At 42.8% G+C, this 21889-nt stretch overlaps 1 protein-coding gene across 1 annotated transcript in view; it reads right to left on the bottom strand.

Moving 5' to 3' along the window:
- The window catches only part of NAA16 (N-alpha-acetyltransferase 16, NatA auxiliary subunit), a 325238-nt gene that overhangs the window by 47633 nt on the left and 255716 nt on the right, over positions 1-21889 (bottom strand). The window contains 1 exon segment of the mRNA XM_053707967.1: positions 9210-9353. Within this exon segment, the coding sequence (XP_053563942.1) occupies positions 9210-9353 (144 nt within the window).

Raw genomic sequence — 21889 nt, 5'->3', positions numbered from 1 at the left:
CGAAGGTTCAGAGTCATCTAAAGTAGTAATAACATCCTTCAGTAGTAACCAGAGGTGTTCAAGCTTAAATCTAAAATCAACCTCTTCAGATTCTGAAGATTTTTCTGCTAAAGTGTTAGAGTCTGAGATCTCACCTTCAGAAGCTACTGAAATATTCTCATCAGAAATCTGAGAAAGATTGGCTAATGCCGACCTAGAATCAGAAACCTTACTATCAGGCAGGTGTTTTGATTTTCTCTTAAGCTTACCTGAAGAAGGGAAAGCTGACAAAGCCGCAGTTACTGCAGGTGAAATCTGAGCGGCAAAATCCCCTGGTAAATACACACCCCCAGGTGTATGAGAGGACACAGAAGGCACATTATGAGAAACAATTAAGGCTTGGGACGTTTGAGGAGAAAGTTGAGGCATTTCACGCACAGCATTATCCTGAGAGACAGTAGGCTCAGAAGGGAGTAATTTGTCTTTAAATTTTAAAGTTTTAGATAAACAAGAGGAGCAAAATTGCATAGGCAGGACAATTTGGGCCTCTAAACATAATAAACATTTATCCATAGAAATGGATTAATCCTGTTCAGAGTCCATAGCAGAAAATAAACAGGTCCCACAAGTAATAATCAAAAGTAATCAAAATAAAAGAAGCCGATTAAAAAATCCAGAATATAATTAATAAATATTAGAATTTGGGCCTCTAAAATGATATTTTAATAAAAACAGCAAGAAAGGCATAATTAAAAAAAAAAATTTTTTAGATTGTCTGAGGCTCCTACCGCCAAGAGAGATATCCCACTAGTAAGAGGAAAGAAATCCTTTCCTCCTAAACGATCCTTGTCCTGTGTAGATAATGTTAAAAAGATCACCAGATACGAGTAGACACTGGAGCTCCCTCCGCAATGAAAATGCATTAATCTCGCAACGGCACCGCCCCACTAAACCAGAAGTGCAGGCTTCACGTGAGCGGGACCAAATAACACTGCACAATACTTTTCACTAGTGTAAAAAGGGCGCGAAGATTAAAACCGTTTAAAAAACATCTCACTCGTTATAAACTTATAATAAAATCAGTCTCAATAGTCAATATGACTTCTGTCTTGCAAGCACCTGCCTAAAATATAATAAGACCTAAGGAACCTAATAAAGAGTATCCTTTATAGTTAACCCCATACATCCCTTAGCCATCATGTCACATTCTGAGTGCCATTCATGTGCTAAATATATTGTTGCCATATAAATCCTCTGTAATAAAAAATAAGGATTGTTATGTCCCAGAAAAAAAAACGATCTGAAAGAGAGGTTTAACCTCTTAAGTGCTGCTGTCCTTGTGTAAAGGCACTTACCTTAGATTCAAATGCATGATCGATGCTGATCCTTAGGTGTTGCAGGCGTTTCACTCCCTGTCATAGACCTGTAGGAAAAGAAAGAACAGAGTAACTAACCCTGGCTTTCTACAAAGGGGTAGCAAAGTGTTAGAAGTAAAGCAAAGACTTCCTCGCCGCCTTTTAACTGCTAAAAGTCACCACTACTCTTACTCAAGAGATTGACATGGACACAGCTACACCCCAATTCTAGCTTGCAGGGAAAAGTACCCATAAAAGGATTAAAATCTTTAAACACCAACTTCGCACAACCTCCATTGACAGAGGCAAAGAGAATGACTGGGGGTTATGGGTAAGGCAGTTACACTTAACAGCTTTGCTGGGGTACTCTTTTTCCTCCTCCTGCTGGCCAGGAGTTGAATATCCCACTAGTAATTGGAATGTCATTGTGGACTCTCCATGTCATAGGAAAGAAATAATGTTTTTCCTTTAACTATTAACTTATTCACTGTGGCAATTTCAAAGAAAAACTTGCCCAAAGTAGTGCAGAATTGTTATTTTTGCTATCACATAAACAGAAATAGAGCCTTTTTTTTAATATACCTTTGAAAACTATATATATTGTTAAAGTAGACAACCCAAGGTATTAGTCTAGGCCTTTTAGGTATACTTGATGACACTATTTGGCAGCCAAAAACAAACATATATACAAAAAAACTAAAATTGTTCTCTTTTACGCAAACATTGTTTTTCTAATTTAACACACAACTACTGCAGTCAAAAACAGAATTTATGTTTACCTGATAAATTTCTTTCTCCAACGGTGTGTCCGGTCCACGGCGTCATCCTTACTTGTGGGATATTCTCTTCCCCAACAGGAAATGGCAAAGAGCCCAGCAAAGCTGGTCACATGATCCCTCCTAGGCTCCGCCTACCCCAGTCATTCGACCGACGTTAAGGAGGAATATTTGCATAGGAGAAACCATATGGTACCGTGGTGACTGTAGATAAAGAAAATAAAATATCAGACCTGATTAAAAAAACCAGGGCGGGCCGTGGACCGGACACACCGTTGGAGAAAGAAATTTATCAGGTAAACATAAATTCTGTTTTCTCCAACATAGGTGTGTCCGGTCCACGGCGTCATCCTTACTTGTGGGAACCAATACCAAAGCTTTAGGACACGGATGAAGGGAGGGAGCAAATCAGGTCACCTAAATGGAAGGCACCACGGCTTGCAAAACCTTTCTCCCAAAAATAGCCTCAGAAGAAGCAAAAGTATCAAACTTGTAAAATTTGGTAAAAGTGTGCAGTGAAGACCAAGTCGCTGCCCTACATATCTGATCAACAGAAGCCTCGTTCTTGAAGGCCCATGTGGAAGCCACAGCCCTAGTGGAATGAGCCGTGATTCTTTCGGGAGGCTGCCGTCCGGCAGTCTCGTAAGCCAATCTGATGATGCTTTTAATCCAAAAAGAGAGAGAGGTAGAAGTTGCTTTTTGACCTCTCCTTTTACCTGAATAAACAACAAACAAGGAAGATGTTTGTCTAAAATCCTTTGTAGCATCTAAATAGAATTTTAGAGCGCGAACAACATCCAAATTGTGCAACAAACGTTCCTTCTTTGAAACTGGTTTTGGACACAGAGAAGGTACGATAATCTCCTGGTTAATGTTTTTGTTAGAAACAACTTTTGGAAGAAAACCAGGTTTAGTACGTAAAACCACCTTATCTGCATGGAACACCAGATAAGGAGGAGAACACTGCAGAGCAGATAATTCTGAGACTCTTCTAGCAGAAGAAATCGCAACTAAAAACAAAACTTTCCAAGATAATAACTTAATATCAACGGAATGTAAGGGTTCAAACGGAACCCCCTGAAGAACTGAAAGAACTAAATTGAGACTCCAAGGAGGAGTCAAAGGTTTGTAAACAGGCTTGATTCTAACCAGAGCCTGAACAAAGGCTTGAACATCTGGCACAGCTGCCAGCTTTTTGTGAAGTAATACCGACAAGGCAGAAATCTGTCCCTTCAGGGAACTTGCCGATAATCCTTTTTCCAATCCTTCTTGAAGGAAGGATAGAATCCTAGGAATCTTAACCTTGTCCCAAGGGAATCCTTTAGATTCACACCAACAGATATATTTTTTCCAAATTTTGTGGTAAATCTTTCTAGTCACAGGCTTTCTGGCCTGAACAAGAGTATCGATCACAGAATCTGAGAATCCTCGCTTCGATAAAATCAAGCGTTCAATCTCCACGCAGTCAGCTGGAGTGAAACCAGATTCGGATGTTCGAACGGACCCTGAACAAGAAGGTCTCGTCTCAAAGGTAGCTTCCAAGGTGGAGCCGATGACATATTCACCAGATCTGCATACCAAGTCCTGCGTGGCCACGCAGGAGCTATCAAGATCACCGACGCCCTCTCCTGCTTGATCCTGGCTATCAGCCTGGGGATGAGAGGAAATGGCGGGAACACATAAGCTAGTTTGAAGGTCCAAGGTGCTACTAGTGCATCCACTAGAGCCGCCTTGGGATCCCTGGATCTGGCCCCGTAGCAAGGAACTTTGAAGTTCTGACGAGAGGCCATCAGATCCATGTCTGGAATGCCCCACAGGTGAGTGACTTGGGCAAAGATTTCCGGATGGAGTTCCCACTCCCCCGGATGCAATGTCTGACGACTCAGAAAATCCGCTTCCCAATTTTCCACTCCTGGGATGTGGATAGCAGACAGGTGGCAGGAGTGAGACTCCGCCCAAAGAATAATTTTGGTTACTTCTTCCATCGCTAGGGAACTCCTTGTTCCCCCCTGATGGTTGATGTACGCAACAGTCGTCATGTTGTCTGATTGAAACCGAATGAACCTGGTCCTCGCAAGCTGGGGCCAGGCCTGGAGCGCATTGAATATCGCTCTCAGTTCCAGAATATTTATCGGTAGAAGAGATTCTTCCCGAGACCAAAGACCCTGAGCTTTCAGGGATCCCCAGACCGCGCCCCAGCCTATCAGACTGGCGTCGGTCGTGACAATGACCCACTCTGGTCTGTGGAACATCATCCCTTGAGACAGATTGTCCAGGGACAGCCACCAACGGAGTGAGTCTCTGGTCCTCTGATTTACTTGTATCTTCGGAGACAAGTCTGTATAGTCCCCATTCCACTGACTGAGCATGCACAGTTGTAATGGTCTTAGATGAATGCGCGCAAAAGGAACTATGTCCATCGCCGCCACCATCAACCCGATCACTTCCATGCACTGAGCTATGGAAGGAAGAGGAACGGAATGAAGTATCCGACAAGAGTCCAGAAGCTTTGTTTTTCTGGCCTCTGTTAGAAAGATCCTCATTTCTAAGGAGTCTATAATTGTTCCCAAGAAGGGAACCCTTGTTGACGGGGATAGAGAACTCTTTTCCACGTTCACTTTCCAGCCGTGAGATCTGAGAAAGGCCAGGACAATGTCCGTGTGAGCCTTTGCTTGAGGAAGGGACGACGCTTGAATCAGAATGTCGTCCAGGTAAGGTACTACTGCAATGCCCCTTGGTCTTAGCACCGCTAGAAGGGACCCTAGTACCTTTGTGAAAATCCTTGGAGCAGTGGCTAATCCGAAAGGAAGCGCCACGAACTGGTAATGTTTGTCCAGGAATGCAAACCTTAGGAACCGATGATGTTCCTTGTGGATAGGAATATGTAGATACGCATCCTTTAAATCCACCGTGGTCATAAATTGACCTTCCTGGATGGAAGGAAGGATAGTTCGAATGGTTTCCATCTTGAACGATGGGACCTTGAGAAATTTGTTTAAGATCTTGAGATCTAGGATTGGTCTGAACGTTCCCTCTTTTTTGGGAACTATGAACAGATTGGAGTAGAACCCCATCCCTTGTTCTCTTAATGGAACAGGATGAATCACTCCCATTTTTAACAGGTCTTCTACACAATGTAAGAACGCCTGTCTTTTTATGTGGTCTGAAGACAACTGCGACCTGTGGAACCTCCCCCTTGGGGGAAGTCCCTTGAATTCCAGAAGATAACCCTGGGAGACTATTTCTAGCGCCCAAGGATCCAGAACATCTCTTGCCCAAGCCTGAGCGAAGAGAGAGAGTCTGCCCCCCACCAGATCCGGTCCCGGATCGGGGGCCAATATTTCATGCTGTCTTGGTAGCAGTGGCAGGTTTCTTGGCCTGCTTTCCCTTGTTCCAGCCTTGCATTGGTCTCCAAGCTGGCTTGGCCTGAGAAGTATTACCCTCTTGCTTAGAGGACGTAGCACCTTGGGCTGGTCCGTTTTTACGAAAGGGACGAAAATTAGGTCTATTTTTTGCCTTGAAAGGCCGATCCTGAGGAAGGGCGTGGCCCTTACCCCCAGTGATATCAGAGATAATCTCTTTCAAGTCAGGACCAAACAACGTTTTCCCCTTGAAAGGAATGTTTAGTAGCTTGTTCTTGGAAGACGCATCAGCCGACCAAGATTTCAACCAAAGCGCTCTGCGCGCCACAATAGCAAACCCAGAGTTCTTAGCCGCTAACTTAGCCAATTGCAAAGAGGCGTCTAGAGTGAAAGAATTAGCCAATTTGAGAGCATTGATTCTGTCCATAATCTCCTCATAAGGAGGAGAGTCACTATCGAGCACCTTAAGCAGTTCATCAAACCAGAAATATGCGGCAGTAGTGACAGGGACAATGCATGAAATGGGTTGTAGAAGGTAACCCTGCTGAACAAACATCTTTTTAAGCAAACCTTCTAATTTTTTATCCATAGGATCTTTGAAAGCACAACTATCCTCTATGGGAAAAGTGGTGCGTTTGTTTAAAGTAGAAACCGCTCCCTCGACCTTGGGGACTGACTGCCATAAGTCCTTTCTAGGGTCGACCATAGGAAACAATTTTTTAAATATGGGGGGAGGGACGAAAGGAATACCGGGCCTTTCCCATTCTTTATTAACAATGTCCGCCACCCGCTTGGGTATAGGAAAAGCTTCTGGGAGCCCCGGCACCTCTAAGAACTTGTCCATTTTACATAGTTTCTCTGGGATGACTAAATTTTCACAATCATCCAGAGTGGATAATACCTCCTTAAGCAAAATGCGGAGATGTTCCAATTTAAATTTAAATGTAATCACATCAGATTCAGCCTGCTGAGAAATGTTCCCTAAATCAGTAATTTCTCCCTCAGACAAAACCTCCCTGGCCCCCTCAGATTGGGTTAGGGGCCCTTCAGAGATATTAATATCAGCGTCGTCATGCTCTTCAGTAACTAAAACAGAGCAGCCACGCTTACGCTGACAAGGGTTCATTTTGGCTAAAATGTTTTTGACAGAATTATCCATTACAGCCGTTAATTGTTGCATAGTAAGGAGTATTGGCGCGCTAGATGTACTAGGGGCCTCCTGAGTGGGCAAGACTCGTGTAGACGAAGGAGGGAATGATGCAGTACCATGCTTACTCCCCTCACTTGAGGAATCATCTTGGGCATCATTGTCATTATCACATAAATCACATTTATTTAAATGAATAGGAATTCTGGCTTCCCCACATTCAGAACACAGTCTATCTGGTAGCTCAGACATGTTAAACAGGCATAAACTTGATCAGAAAGTACAAAAAACGTTTTAAAATAAAACCGTTACTGTCACTTTAAATTTTAAACTGAACACACTTTATTACTGCAATTGCGAAAAAACATGAAGGAATTGTTCAAAATTCACCAAATTTTCACCACAGCGTCTTAAAGCTTTGAAAATATTGCACACCAATTTTGGAAGCTTTAACCCTTAAAATAACGGAACCGGAGCCGTTTTAAGCTTTAAACCCCTTTACAGTCCCTGGTATCTGCTTTGCTGAGACCCAACCAAACCCAAAGGGGAATACGATACCAAATGACGCCTTCAGAAGTCTTTTATAAGTATCAGAGCTCCTCTCACATGCGACTGCATGCCATGCCTCTCAAAAACAAGTGCGCAACACCGGCGCGAAAATGAGACTCTGCCTATGCTTTGGGAAAGCCCCTAAAGAATAAGGTGTCTAAAACAGTGCCTGCCGATATTATTATATCAAAATACCCAGATAAAATGATTCCTCAAGGCTAAATATGTGTTAATAATCAATCGATTTAGCCCAGAAAAAGTCTACAGTTTAAATAAGCCCTTGTGAAGCCCTTATTTACAATCGTAATAAACATGGCTTACCGGATCCCATAGGGAAAATGACAGCTTCCAGCATTACATCGTCTTGTTAGAATGTGTCATACCTCAAGCAGTAAGAGACTGCACTCTGTTCCCCCAACTGAAGTTAATTGCTCTCAACAGTCCTGTGTGGAACAGCCATGGATTTTAGTTACGGTTGCTAAAATCATTTTCCTCATACAAACAGAATTCTTCATCTCTTTTCTGTTTCTGAGTAAATAGTACGTACCAGCACTATTTGAAAATAACAAACTCTTGATTGAATAATGAAAAACTACAGTTAAACACTAAAAAAACTCTAAGCCATCTCCGTGGAGATGTTGCCTGTACAACGGCAAAGAGAATGACTGGGGTAGGCGGAGCCTAGGAGGGATCATGTGACCAGCTTTGCTGGGCTCTTTGCCATTTCCTGTTGGGGAAGAGAATATCCCACAAGTAAGGATGACGCCGTGGACCGGACACACCTATGTTGGAGAAAGACAAATAGTTGTAAGAGATTCTCTGGGGTCCCCTTTGTTCAGCAGACAACCATGGCTTTGCCATTGTTTTTTGGCAAATAGGTCGCTAATTGCAGCTGCGCACCACACTTCTGAAATTCCTGGGAGCTAAGGGGTTAATCAGTTAGCTTGTAAGGTTAATTTTTGTTGTAGTGTAGGGCTTCTCCTCCCACCTCCTGATCTCTACCTGATCCCTCTCAACCCCGCCCTCCCACACACACACTGGTCACTGCCATCTTAAGTATTTACAGACAGTCTGCAGTTTTGGGCTTCTTTTTGAAATATAAAAAACATATATATATTTTTTATTATTATTTATGTAGTAATTATATATATATATATATATAATTTATATGTAGTGTAGGGAGCTCTCCTCACCCCTTCCACCTCCCTGATCCCCCCCTCCCCACTGTCATGCCATGTTTGTTACTGGCAGCCAGTCTGCTAGTAACATTGACGGCCCTCCTCTCCCACTCAGCAGCAGCAGAACATCATTAAAGAGAGTGACACAGACAGTGTCACACACTAACAATCGACACACTAGCTTCATATGGTAATGGAGCACAATCCAGTGCTCCCTTACCATATGAAGGTAGATGCCTTCGGAACCCTAGTTGCAACTTCTGCTGTCTATGCTGACAGCAGGGACCACAACATGCACTCTGTGATAGATGTAGGTACTATATTAACACAGAATGCTGGACAAAGTACTGTGTGACGTTTTGCCTAAGTATATTTGGTGCAAGGGATTAAAATAGTTCATGTTCATATGATACTAAATTAAGACTGAAGAAATAAAGTATTTCCAAGTTAATCCAAACATTAGGAGTTTAAAAGCAATTATTTTCTTTGTGCTTCAGTGCAACATAACTTTTCTAAATGTGATTTCACTTGTCAAAAACTAGTAAGAACTGCAGAATTTGTCAGTGCCCCTCTCAAGAAAGGCACCAGATAGCATCAGATTTTCTACTAGAATAGATTCAGATGCAAAAGCACTATATAGGCTACTATTACAGCTTTATACACAGTGAAGATGTCCATTATAACGTTCAATTTCACATAAACAAACTTTATTGAATACAGTAATATATTAAATTCCTCAAAACATCTATGTATGTCATTGATATGTGTATTTTTTTCTACCTATACATTTTATTTTAGTAAAATGATTCCGTCATACAAGAAATCCGCTGTTATCTAGATTAGCAAAAATTAGTAAAGCACACCTGAAAGCAAATGCAGAATGGAGGTAGAATTTCTTTTGAGGAACTCATCATTAAAACTTTTCAAATTGGTGTTAATAAATATGCTCTTCATTTCCTGGGTGAGCACTTCATTTACAATATCCGGAAGATTACTATGATCTGAAACTGCAAAAAACAAAAAAACAACAAATTTAAATAATGAAACAGTGCATTAATATGGATATTTTTATTTATCCATTCAAAATCCTTCTTTTATAAGGCACATTCAAAAGTTTATCTTGTCATATTGTTGACTTACGATCAGTTTGTAATAGTACTTTTGGTAAATGCATATTTCTTCTACTAGATTCATCCTTACTTGTGGGGTATTATCCTCCTGCTAACAGGAAGTGGCAAAGAGCACCACAGCAGAGCTGTCTATATAGCTCCTCCCTTGACTCCACCACCCAGTCATTCTCTTTGCCTATACTAAGTAATAGGAAGAGGTAAAGTGAAAGAGGTGTTAATATAATAGTTTTTATTTTCTTTAAGCAAGACTTTTTTATTTTAAATGGTACCGGTGAGTGCTATTTTTCCTCAGGCAGCAGATGGATGAAGATTCCTGACTGGAGGCTGATGATCTTAGCAGTTGTCACTAAGATCCAGAGAAGTTCCCACAGAATGGCTGAAGAGTACTTGAGAAGCTTCAGTGTGGGGAACGTTTTTTCATGCTACAAGTATTGAGGTATGTTCAGTCATTTTTTTTCTGGAGAGACTGTGGTATTTCAGAACTGGCTGACATAGTTCCCATAAGGGAAAGGGTAAGCAGTAATCCTATTTGTACATAGAAGGGGTATTACTGGAACCTGTATATTATGCTGGCAAAACGGTTTTTATTAGGGGCAACTTAACGTTTTTATATGCAAACGTTTTTATGGCTGATGGCACTGCAGGGTTTCACATGGCTTACATATATTAGTAGGATAATATGAAAGACCCACATGGCTAGTGTTCTAGACAGCTTTACAGCTGTTTTTACTAGGCAGAGAGACATCGATGTAGATGGGCGGGGCCTATTCTCGCGCCTCAGTTGCGCAGTTGAAATGCTTATGAAGGCAGCAAGATCCAGCGGGCCTAAGTTGAGGAATTAGCCTAAACAAAGGAGATAGTGTGAATTACAGACCCCTGAGGGCAGGTAGGCGCCACAGCAGAGCTGTGGCGAGGTGCAGGGGGTTGCTATATTAATTTTCATAAACGTTTTTGAGTAAAATTTTTTTCCATAAAGGGTTAAGTCTACCTTGTGGTGCAATCTTAGCTGGCAAGATAAAACACATATATGCTAAAATTGTGATATTTATTACATTTTAAGGCAGTTTTGGAAAAATGGTATGCTTTTTTTACTCTTAAAGGCGCAGTACCGTTTTCTCAGATTGTTGTTTTTTTCACTAAATAAAGTGTTTTCAAGACTATTTGTGGTTATTACTAGCCTGCTCAACATGTCTGACATTGAGGAAAGTCAATGCTCTATGTGTTTAGAAGCCATTGTGGAACCCCCACTTAAAATGTGTCCCTCATTTACTGAAAGTATGTCTAAGGATGATTCTCAGTCTGAAGAGAATCAGGTTATGCCATCCAATTCTCCCCATGTGTCACAACCTTTAACACCCACTCAAGTGACGCCAAGTACTTCTAGTGCGTCTACATCCATATCTTGCAGGGTAAAAGAATTAGTTATGTCCACTACCCTTACAGAGGTATTATCTAAACTGCCAGGTTTACAGGGTAAGCGCAGTAGGTCTGGTATTAGAGTAAATGCCGAGCCCTCTGATGCTTTATTGGCCATCTCTGATGTACCCTCACAGTGTTCTGAGTTGGGGGTAGGGGAATTGTTGTCTGAGGGAGAACTTTCAGACTCAGGAAATGTGTTCCCTCAAACAGACTCGGACGTGATGGCCTTTAAATTTAAGCTTGAACACCTCAGATTTTAGCGACTCTGGATGATTGTGACCCTATTGTAATACCACCAGAGAAATTGTGTAAAATGGATACATATCTAGAGGTCCCTACTTACACTGTTTTTCCAGTCCCTAAAAGGATTTCGGACATTGTTATTAAGGAATGGGATAGACCAGGCATTCCGTTCTCTCCCCCCTCCTACTTTTAAGAAAATGTTTCCCATATCTGACACCATTCGGGATTCCTGGCAGACAGTCCCTAAGGTGGAGGGTGCTATTTCTACCCTGGCTAAGCGTACAACTATACCTATTGAGGACAGTTGTGCTTTCAAAGATCCTATATATAAAAAATTAGAGGGTCTACTAAAGAAATTGTTTATTCATCAGGGTTTTCTTCTACAACCTATAGCGTGCATTGTTCCAGTAACTACTGCAGCAGCTTTTTGGTTTGAGGCTCTAGAGGAGTCTCTTAAGGTTGAGACCCCATTAGATGATATTTTGGATAGAATTAAGGCTCTCAAGCTAGCTAATTCTTTTATTAGCGATGCAGCTTTTCAAATGGCTAAATTAGCGGCTAAAAATGCAGGCTTTGCCATTCTAGCGCGTAGAGCGTTATGGCTTAAGTCTTGGTCTGCTGATGTGTCATCAAAATCTAAACTTTAATCTATTCCTTTTAAAGGTAAGACCCTATTCGGGCCTGAACTAAAAGAAATAATTTCCGACATTACTGGAGGTAAAGGTCATGCCCTTCCTCAGGACAAGACTGTTAAAATGAGGGCTAAGCAAAATAATTTTCGATCCTTTCGAAACTTTAAAGGTGGACCCTCTACTTCCTCCACCACCACAAAGCAGGAGGGGAATTTTGCACAATCCAAGTCAGTCTGGAGACCTAACCAGACCTGGAATAAAGGTAAACAGGCCAAGAAGCCCGCTGCTGCTACCAAGACAGCATGAAGGGGCAGCCCCCGATCCGGGACCGGATCTAGTAGGGGGCAGACTTTCTCTCTTTCGTCAGGCTTGGGCAAGGGACGTTCAGGATCCCTGGGCATTAGAAATCGTGACCCAGGGGTATCGACTAGAATTCAAAGATTTTCTCCCAAGAGGGAGATTTCATCTTTCACGTTTGTCTGTAGACCAGACAAAAAGAGAGGCGTTCTTACGCTGTGTAGAAGACCTATATACCATGGGTGTAATCTGCCCAGTTCCAAAAATAGAACAGGGGCAGGGGTTTTACTCAAATCTGTTCGTGGTTCCCAAAAAAAGAGGGATCCTTCAGACCGATTTTAGATCTCAAATGCCTAAATAAATTTCTCAGAGTCCCATCGTTCAAGATGAAGACCATACGAACAATTTTACCAATGATCCAGGAGGGTCAATATATGACCACCGTGGATTTGAAGGATGCGTATCTTCACATTCCTATCCACAAAGATCATCACCAGTTTCTCAGGTTCGCCTTCCTGGACAAACACTACCAGTTTGTAGCCTTCCCTTTTCGGGTTGGCAACAGCTCCCAGAATCTTCACAAAGGTGCTAGGGTCCCTTCTGGCGGTTCTAAGGCCGCGGGGCATAGCAGTGGCGCCCTATTTGGACGATATTTTGATTCAGGCATCAACTTACCATGTAGCCAAATCTCACACGGACATCGTGTTGGCTTTTCTAAGAACTCACGGGTGGAAGGTGAACATACAAAAGAGGTCACTAGTTCCACTGACAAGAGTTCCATTCCTAGGAACTCTGATAGACTCAGTAGACATGAAAAAAATTTCTGACGAAGGTCAGAAAGTCAAAGATCCTAACTTCTTGCCGAGCACTTCATTCCATTCCTCGGCCATCAGGGGCGCAGTGTATGGAGGTCACTGGGTTAATGGTAGCGGCAATGGACATCGTTCCGTTTGCTCGCTTACATCACAGACCACTGCAGCTGTGCATGATCAGACAGTGGAATGGGGATTATACGGATTTATCTCCTTGGATAAATCTGGATCTAGAGACCAGAGAGACTCTTTGGTGGTTGTCACAGGATCATCTGTCAAAGGGAATGTGCTTCCGCAGGCCAGCATGGTTCATAGTGACGACGGACGCCAGCCTCTTGGGCTGGGGTGCAGACTGGAATTCCCTGAAGGCTTAGGGTGTTTGGACTCAGAAGGAGTCCCTACTACCAATAAATATTCTGTAACAGAGCAATATTCAACGCGCTCCAAGCGTGGCCTCAGTTGGCTTTGGCCAAATTCATAAGATTCCAGAGTGACAATATCACAACTGTAGCATATATCAATCATCAAGAGGGAACAAAGAGTTCTCTAGCGATGACAGAAGTTTCCAAGATAATTTGATGGGCAGAGACTCACTCTTGCCATCTATTAGCAATCTATATCTCAGAAGTAGAGAACTGGGAAGCGGATTTTCTAAGTCGTCAGACTTTTCACCCGGGGGAGTGGGAGCTCCACACGGAAGTGTTTGCGGCATTGATCCGTCAATGGGGCACACCGGAATTGGATTTGATGGCATCTCGTCAGAATGCCAAACTTCCTTGTTACGGGTCCAGATCAAGGGATCCCCAAGCAGTACTGATAGATGCTCTAGCAGTACCTTGGTTGTTCAACCTGGCTTATGTGTTTCCTCCTTTTCCTCTCCTACCTCGTCTGATTGCCAGAATCAAACAGGAGAGGGCTTCGGTAATCCTGATAGCGCCTGCGTGGCCACGCAGGACTTGGTATGCAGATCTAGTGGAAATGTCATCTCTGCCACCGTGGAAACTGCCACTGAGACAGGACCTTCTAATCCAAGGTCCGTTCCAACATCCAAATCTAAAATTCTCTGCAGCTGACTGCCTGGAGATTGAACGCTTGATTTTATCTAAGCGTGGATTCTCGGAGCCGGTTATTGATACCTTGATTCAGGCTCGCAAGCCTGTCACTATGAAAATTTACCATAAGATATGGCGTAAATATCTTTATTGGTGCGAATCCAAGGGCTACTCATGGAGTAGGGTTAGGATTCATAGGATTTTGTCCTTTCTCCAAGAAGGATTGGAGAAGGGATTATCAGCTAGTTCCTTAAAGGGACACATTTCTGCTTTGTCAATTTTACTACACAGACGTCTGGCGGATGTCCCAGACGTTCAGTCTTTTTGTCAGGCTTTAGTCAGAATCAAGCCTGTGTTTAAACCTGTTGCTCCGCCATGGAGTTTGAATTTAGTTCTCAATGTTCTTCAAGGGGTTCCGTTTGAACCCATGCATTCCATAGATATTAAGCTTTTATCTTGGAAAGTTTTGTTTTTAGTTGCTATCTCTTCTGCTCGAAGAGTTTCTGAGCTTTCTGCGTTACAATGTGACTCGCCTTATCTTATATTCCATTCTGATAAGGTGGTTTTGAATACTAAACCTGGATTCCTTCCTAAGGTTGTTTCAAAAGAGAATATTAATCAGGAAATGTTGTTCCTTCTTTGTGTCCTAATCCTTCTTCTAAGAATGAGCGTCTCTTACATAACTTGGACGTGGTTCGTGCCTTGAAGATTTACTTGCAAGCCACCAAGGATTTCCGTCAAACATCTTCTCTATTTGTTGTCTATTCTGGAAAGCGTAGGGGTCAAAAAGCTACGGCTACCTCTCTTTTTGGCTGAAAAGCATCATCCGTTTGGCATACGAGACTGCTGGACAGCAGCCTCCTGAAAAAATTACAGCTCATTCTACTAGAGCGGTGGTTTCCACATGGGCTTTTAAAAACAATGCTTCTGTTGAACAGATTTGTAAGGCTGCGACTTGGTCCTCCCTTCATACCTTTTCCAAATTTGATACTTTTGCTTCTTCTGAGGCTATTTTTGGGAGAAAGGTTCTTTAAGCAGTGGTGCCTTCCGTTTAGGTATCTGTCTTGTCCCTCCCGTTCATCCGTGTCCTGTTGCTTTGGTTTTGTATCCCACAAGTAAGGATGAATCCATGGACTCGTATCTAGTAGAAGAAAATGAAATGTATGCTTACCTGATAAATTGATTTCTTCTACGATACGACGAGTCCACGGCCCCCCTGTCATTTTAGACAGATTATATTTTTGTTTTCAAACTTCAGTCACCTCTGCACCTTTTTTTTTTAGCTTCCTATACCTTCAGTCGATTGACTGGGGGGTGGAGTCAAGGGAGGAGCTATATAGACAGCTCTGCTGTGGTGCTCTTTGCCACTTCCTGTTAGCAGGAGGATAATATCCCACAAGTAAGGATGAATCCGTGGACTCGTCGTATCGTAGAAGGAATCAATTTATCAGGTAAGCATAAATTTCCTTTTTTGGTGTACTTTTTTAAAATCTGATAAAATATTTAAACAAATGATGAAAAAGTAAATTGCATTTTAAAGAATAAGGAAAAAAGAAAAAAAAAAAACATAGGACACTAAAATCAAATAGATTCACAAACAATTTGTATGTAGCATATATTAGTAATGCAACAATCCATTTTGTTTTTTGGGTTAAAATGGTTATTCTAACACTTGCCCAACCTAACTATGTGGGGCTGAAAAACAGTCCTCTTACTTTTTACATGCCCTTCAACATTTGCAAAGTAGAGTGGTCTTCATTTTTAAATGTATGCACTTTGTGGGGCGTTGGTTGTGGGACGTACAGTTTAGGAGAAAAAAAGGAAATTTATGCTTACCTGATAAATTTGTTTCTTTTACGATACGATGAGTCCACGGATTTCATCCTTACTTATGGGATATCGCCTCCTGGTCAACAGGAGGATGCAAAGAGCACCACAGCAGAGCTGTATATATAGCTCCCCCCTTCCCTCCCACTCCAGTTATTCGACCGAAGTTAGGAAGAGAAAGGAAAAGCCAAGGTGCAGAGGTGACTGAGGTTTAACAAAATAAAAGACCTGTCAGACAAAAACAGGGTGAGCCGTGGACTCATTGTATTGTAAAAGAAACAAATTTATCAGGTAAGCATAAATTTCCTTTTTCAAGATACGATGAGTCCACAGATTTTATCCTTACTTATGGGATACAATACCAAAGCTATAGGACACGGATGAAAGGGAGGGACAAGACAGGGAACCTAAACGGAAGGCACCACTGCTTGAAGAATTTTCCTCCCAAAAAGAGGCAAACATATCAAATTTGTAAAATTTTGAAAAAGTGTGAAGAGAAGACCAAGTTGCAGCTTTGCAAATCTGTTCAACAGAAGCATCATTTTTGAATGCCCATGAGGAAGCCACAGCCCTAGTGGAATTAGCCGTAATTCGATCAGGAGGCTGCTGTCCAGCAGTCTCATATGCAAAACAGATGATACTCTTCAGCCAAAAAGAAAGGGAAGAAGATTGACTAAAATCCTTAGTGGCCTGTAAGTAAAACTTCAAGGCACGGACCACGTCCAAATTATGTAACAGTCGCTCCTTCTTAGAAGGATTAGGACACAAGGAAGGAACAACAATTTCCTGATTAATATTCTTATTAGAAACAACCTTAGGAAGGAAACCCGGTTTGGTACGTAACACCACCTTATCAGAATGGAAAATAAGATAAGGAGAATAATATTGTAATGCCGATACTCTTCGAGCAGAAGAAATAGCAACCAAAAATAAAACTTTCCAAGATAATAACTTAATATCCATGGAATGCAAAGGTTCAAACGGAACCCCTTGAAGAACTTTAAGAACTAAATTCAAACTCCAAGGAGGGGCAATTGGTCTAAACACAGGCATGATTCTAGTCAGAGCCTGACAAAAAGACTGAACATCTGGAACGTCTGCCAGACGCTTGTGCAACAAAATAGATAAAGCAGAAATCTGTCCCTTTAAGGAACTTGCTGAAAACCCTTTCTCCAATCCCTCTTGGAGAAAAGACAAAATCCTAGGAATCCTAACCCTACTCCATGAGTGGCCCTTGGATTCGCACCAATAAAGATATTTACGCCATATCTTATGGTAAATTTTCCTAGTAACAGGCTTACGTGCCTGCATCAAAGTATCTATGATCGAATCAGAAAAACCTTGCTTAGATAAAATTAAGCGTTCAATCTCCAAGCAGTTAGCTGCAGAGAAACTAGATTCGGATGATGGAAGGGTCCCTGAATGAGAAGGTCTTTCCTCAATGGAAGCTTCCATGGGGGCTGGGATGACATGTCCACCAGATCGGCATCGGCATAAGTCCTGCGAGGCCACGCAGGGGCGATGAGTATCACCGATGCCCTCTCCTGTTTGACTTGAGCAATCACCCGGGGAAGGAGAGCAAATGGAGGAAATACATAAGCTAGGCTGAAGGACCAAGGCACTGCCAAGGCATCTATCAGCTCGGCCTGGGGATCCCTGGACCCATATCTCAGAAGCTTGGCATTCTGGCGAGATGCCATGAGATCCAACTCTGGCCTGCCCCATCTGAGAATCAGGTCGGCAAATACCTCCGGATGGAGATCCCACTCTCCCGGATGAAATGTCTGTCTGCTTAGAAAATCTGCTTCCCAGTTTTCCACCCCTGGGATGTGGATCGCAGACAGATGGCAAGAGTGAGACTCCGCCCACTGTATTATCCTGGCTACTTCTGTCATCGCCAAGGAACTTCTTGTTCCCCCCTGATGATTGATGTAGGCCACCGTCATTATGTTGTCCGACTGGAATCTGATGAATTGGGCCGAAGCCAACTGAGGCCAAGCCTGAAACGCATTGAAGATTGCTCTCAATTCTAGAATATTGATGGGAAGGAGAGACTCTGCCTGAGTCCAGACCCCCTGAGCCCTTAGGGAATTCCAGACTGCGCCCCATCCTAACAGGCTGGCATCCGTTGTCACTATCACCCATGAGGGTCTGCGAAAGCACGTCCCCTGGGATAGATGATCCAGCGACAACCAGCATAGAAGAGAGTCCCTTGTCTCCTGATCCAGATGTAGACAAATTTGTATAATCTCCATTCCACTATCTGAGCATGTTCAGTTGCAGAGGTCTGAGATGAAACCGAGCAAATGGAATGATGTCTATTGCCGCAACCATCAACCAAATTACCTCCATGCACTGAGCCACTGACGGCCAAGGATTGGTCTGAAGGGCTCGGCATGTCTTCAGAATCTTTCATTTTCTGACCTCCGTCAAAAATATTTTCATGGATAGAGAGTCGATTAGAGTTCCCAAGAAAGGAACCCTTGTCTGTAGAACTAGAGAACTCTTCTCCAGATTTACCTTCCATCCATGAGTCCTCAGGAAGGACAGAACAATGTCTGTATGAGACTTTGTGAGCTGATAAGACGACGCCTGGGTCAGAATATCGTCCAGATAAGGCGCCACTGCAATGCCCCGTGGTTTCAGAACCGCTAGCAGCGACCCCAGAACCTTTGTGAAAATTTTGGGTGCCGTGGCTAGATCGAAAGGAAGAGCCACAAACTGAAAATGTTTGTCCAGAAAGGCAAACCTCAGGAACTTGTGATGATCTATGTGGATAGGAACATGAAGATATGCATCCTTGCGATCCACGGTAGTCATAAATTGACCCTCCTGGATCAATGGAAGAATGGTACAAATAGTTTCCATCTTGAAAGATGGAACTCTGAGAAACTTGTTTAGACTCTTGAGATCTAAGATATGTCTGAAAGTTCCCTCTTTTTTGGGAACTACAAACAGATTTAAGTAAAACCCCTGTCCCTGAATTGGAACGGGACAAATTACTCCCATGGAGGATAGGTCTCCTACACAGTGCAAGAACGCCTCTCTCTTTATCTTGTCTACAGACAATCAAGAAAGAAGGAATCTTCCTCTGGGGGAAGAATTTCTTAATTCCAGTTTGTATCCCTGAGATACTATATCTATTGCCCAAGGATCTTGAACGTCTCTCATCCAAGCCTGGACGAAAAATGATAGTCTGCCCCCCACTAGATCCGGTCCCGGATCGGGGGCCGCCCCTTCATGCTGTCTTGGTGGCAGCAACAGGTTTATTGGGTTGTTTGCCCTTTTTCCAAGCCTGGTTGAGTCGCCACGTGGACTTGGGTTGAGAAGAGCCCCCCTCCTGCTTAGTGGAAGGTGAAGAGGGAGTTCCCTTGAAATTTCGAAAGGAACGAAAATTACTCTGTCAACCCCTCTGTTTGGATTTCTTATCCAATAATTTCTTTCAAGTCAGGGCCAAACAATGTCTTACCCTTGTAAGGGATAGCCAAAAGCTTAGTTTTGGATGACACATCGGCAGACCAGGACTTCAGCCACAAGGCCCTACGTGCTAAGATTTAAAACCCTGAGCTCTTAGCCGCCAACTTAGTAATTTGCAGCGAAGCGTCAGTCGCAAAAGAATTAGCCAGCTTAAGGGCTTTAATTCTGTCCTGTATCTCTTCCAAAGGAGTCTCAGTTTTAAGAGATTCCTCCAGAGCATCAAACCAATAAGCAGCCGCCATGGTAACCGTGAAAATGCAGGCTGCCGGTTGTAAAAGTAACCCTTGATGAACATAAAGTTTCTTAAGAAGACCCTCTAATTTCTTATTCATAGGGTCCTTAAAAGCACAACTATCCTCAATAGGGATAGTAGTTCGTTTAGCCAAAGTGGAAATAGCACCTTCCACCTTAGGTACTGTCTGCCAAGAATTCCTGATAGAATCCGCTATGGGATACATCTTTCTGAAAACGGGAGGAGAAAATGGTATACCCGGTCTCTCCCATTCCTTAGCAATAATTTCTGAAGTTCTTTTGGGAACCGGAAAAACATCTGAATAAGAAGGGACTTCTAGATATCTATCCAACTTACTCAATTTTTCTGGAGGGACCACGATTGAATCGCAGTCCAGAGTCACTTAAAACCTCCTTCAATAACAGGCGGAGGTGTTCCAGTTTAAACCGGAAAAACATTACTTCTGAATCCGTCGGTAGTAGGGCGCCATCCGATTCAGAAAGCTCACCTTCAGATAGGGGCTCCAATTCTGATCCCTGTAAAGGCATTTCTGACCTCACAATTAAAGCATCCGAAGTCGTATTAGCCACGAGGTCGTCCTTCCTCCTGCGTTTGCCTTGCAGTGCGGGAAAGGCAGACAAAGAGTAGAGGACATAACAGTTGCTATGTCCTTTAGAGTAAATGCAGGTGAAACTGCAGAGGTACTGGACTGTGCCTGGGTAGGTGTTAGGGACTGTGACGCTTGGGGAGAAAGATGTGGCATACTCATTCTCATCGTTAGAACCTTGAGAAGCATCCGCCTTATTTAAATTTGTACAAAAAAACATTTGGTCCCTAAACTGTAAAGCCCTCTCAGTACACGCGGGGGAAAAAGGTAAAGGGAGCTTCCACATTTGCATGCAAACATAATGAACATGTAACATTTATATCCATGTTAATATAAATAACAAATAGACTTGGTCTTGCCTTGCAACTAATGTGTTAATAAACAGCTCTGAATAAAGTGGGCAGCTGTACTCTTAACAATTGATCATCAAAATGACAGATGATGTCCTTAAATTAAACTGAAGGTATCAGAGGGAAACAAAATATACCATCAAGTAATCTTTACTTTTAACAAAAAAGACCGGATCGTTAAACTAGCCTCTGCCGCCTCTACAGCTCTGCTGAGGCGCCTACCTGCCCCCTCGATGTTCACTCCGCTCCCAGCAAACTCTGCCTACGACCGCTTGCTCTTACAACTAAAACCATGTGGTCCCGGCAGTAAGTGAAGATTCCGATCACCTCACCCACGCTGCGTATGACTGAGTATGGCTGCGCGGCTTCTAGAGTGCGGGAGAAAAAACTCTGCCCTTCATGGGCGTCTCCTAGCGTCTAACAATAACATTGTGAGCTATTTTATGTCGCTGCAAGCGCAGCTGAAAAATTACATGCGGTCTCTCACCCACGCTCCCGTGAGTTCTCTGGCCAAATAAAGGTGCTTTATATTCGTACCACCAAGCACGCAATACACATTCACACCGGATCCCCATAAGTACCGGAGACCTGCTCCGTTTTTAGGGACATTCATTATAAACCCCAGCGTCAGCCCATAGCGCTCCCACATATCATCTAAATGTGTTTCTGAGCGTACCTGTTATCCTCCCCCACCACATCCACCATAATACCTGAAGGGAGGCCTTGGGGAAAACATAGGGGGTCAAAGAAGTAAAGGCTGCAGCGGTTCCTGAGTTAAGGCTGTCCCAGAAGTAAGTACCTTCTTGCCAATCTGTGGAGACATGTAGGGCCTTAGTTAGTATTGCTAAGACCATATTAAGAAGGGCAGTATGGGAGGCACAGTGAGAAATTAATCCCACCAGTTCCCAATGCTTTAAAGCCACCTGTAGCTCTGCTAACAAGAGGCTGACCAGGTCCTGGCTACACCCTGAAATAAAATAGTACTCACTGGCAACATTTAAAAATAAAAAAATTCTTGATTGAGGAAACTAAACTATCACCTCACTTTACCTCTTCCTATTTCTAACACAGGCAAAGAGAATGACTGGGGTGGGAGGGAAGGGAGGAGCTACATATACAGCTCTGCTGTGGTGCTCTTTGCCTCCTCCTGTTGACCAGGAGGCGATATCCCATAAGGATGAAATCCATGGACTCATCGTATCTTGTAAAATAAATAAATAAATTGTGAACCGTTTCAAAATTACCTGGTTTTCTGCATTGAATTACTAATAAAAAAAAGTCTGATCATCTGCTAAATCACAGTAATAGACCAGCACAATTTGCTTACAATAATAAGCAACTATACTGAACACATTATTTAAACATTTAAAGTCTAAGCTGAAGAAAAAAGTAACCATCTAGGATAAAAACCTCTGAAAAAGCTAACTGGAGTCAGGTATTTTAATCAATGAGATGAGACTGAGGG

Source organism: Bombina bombina, chromosome 3 (assembly GCF_027579735.1).
Source record: "Bombina bombina isolate aBomBom1 chromosome 3, aBomBom1.pri, whole genome shotgun sequence".
Lineage (NCBI taxonomy): Eukaryota > Metazoa > Chordata > Amphibia > Anura > Bombinatoridae > Bombina > Bombina bombina.
Note: the sequence above shows the minus strand (reverse complement) of the source record. Positions and strands in the feature narration are given on the sequence as shown.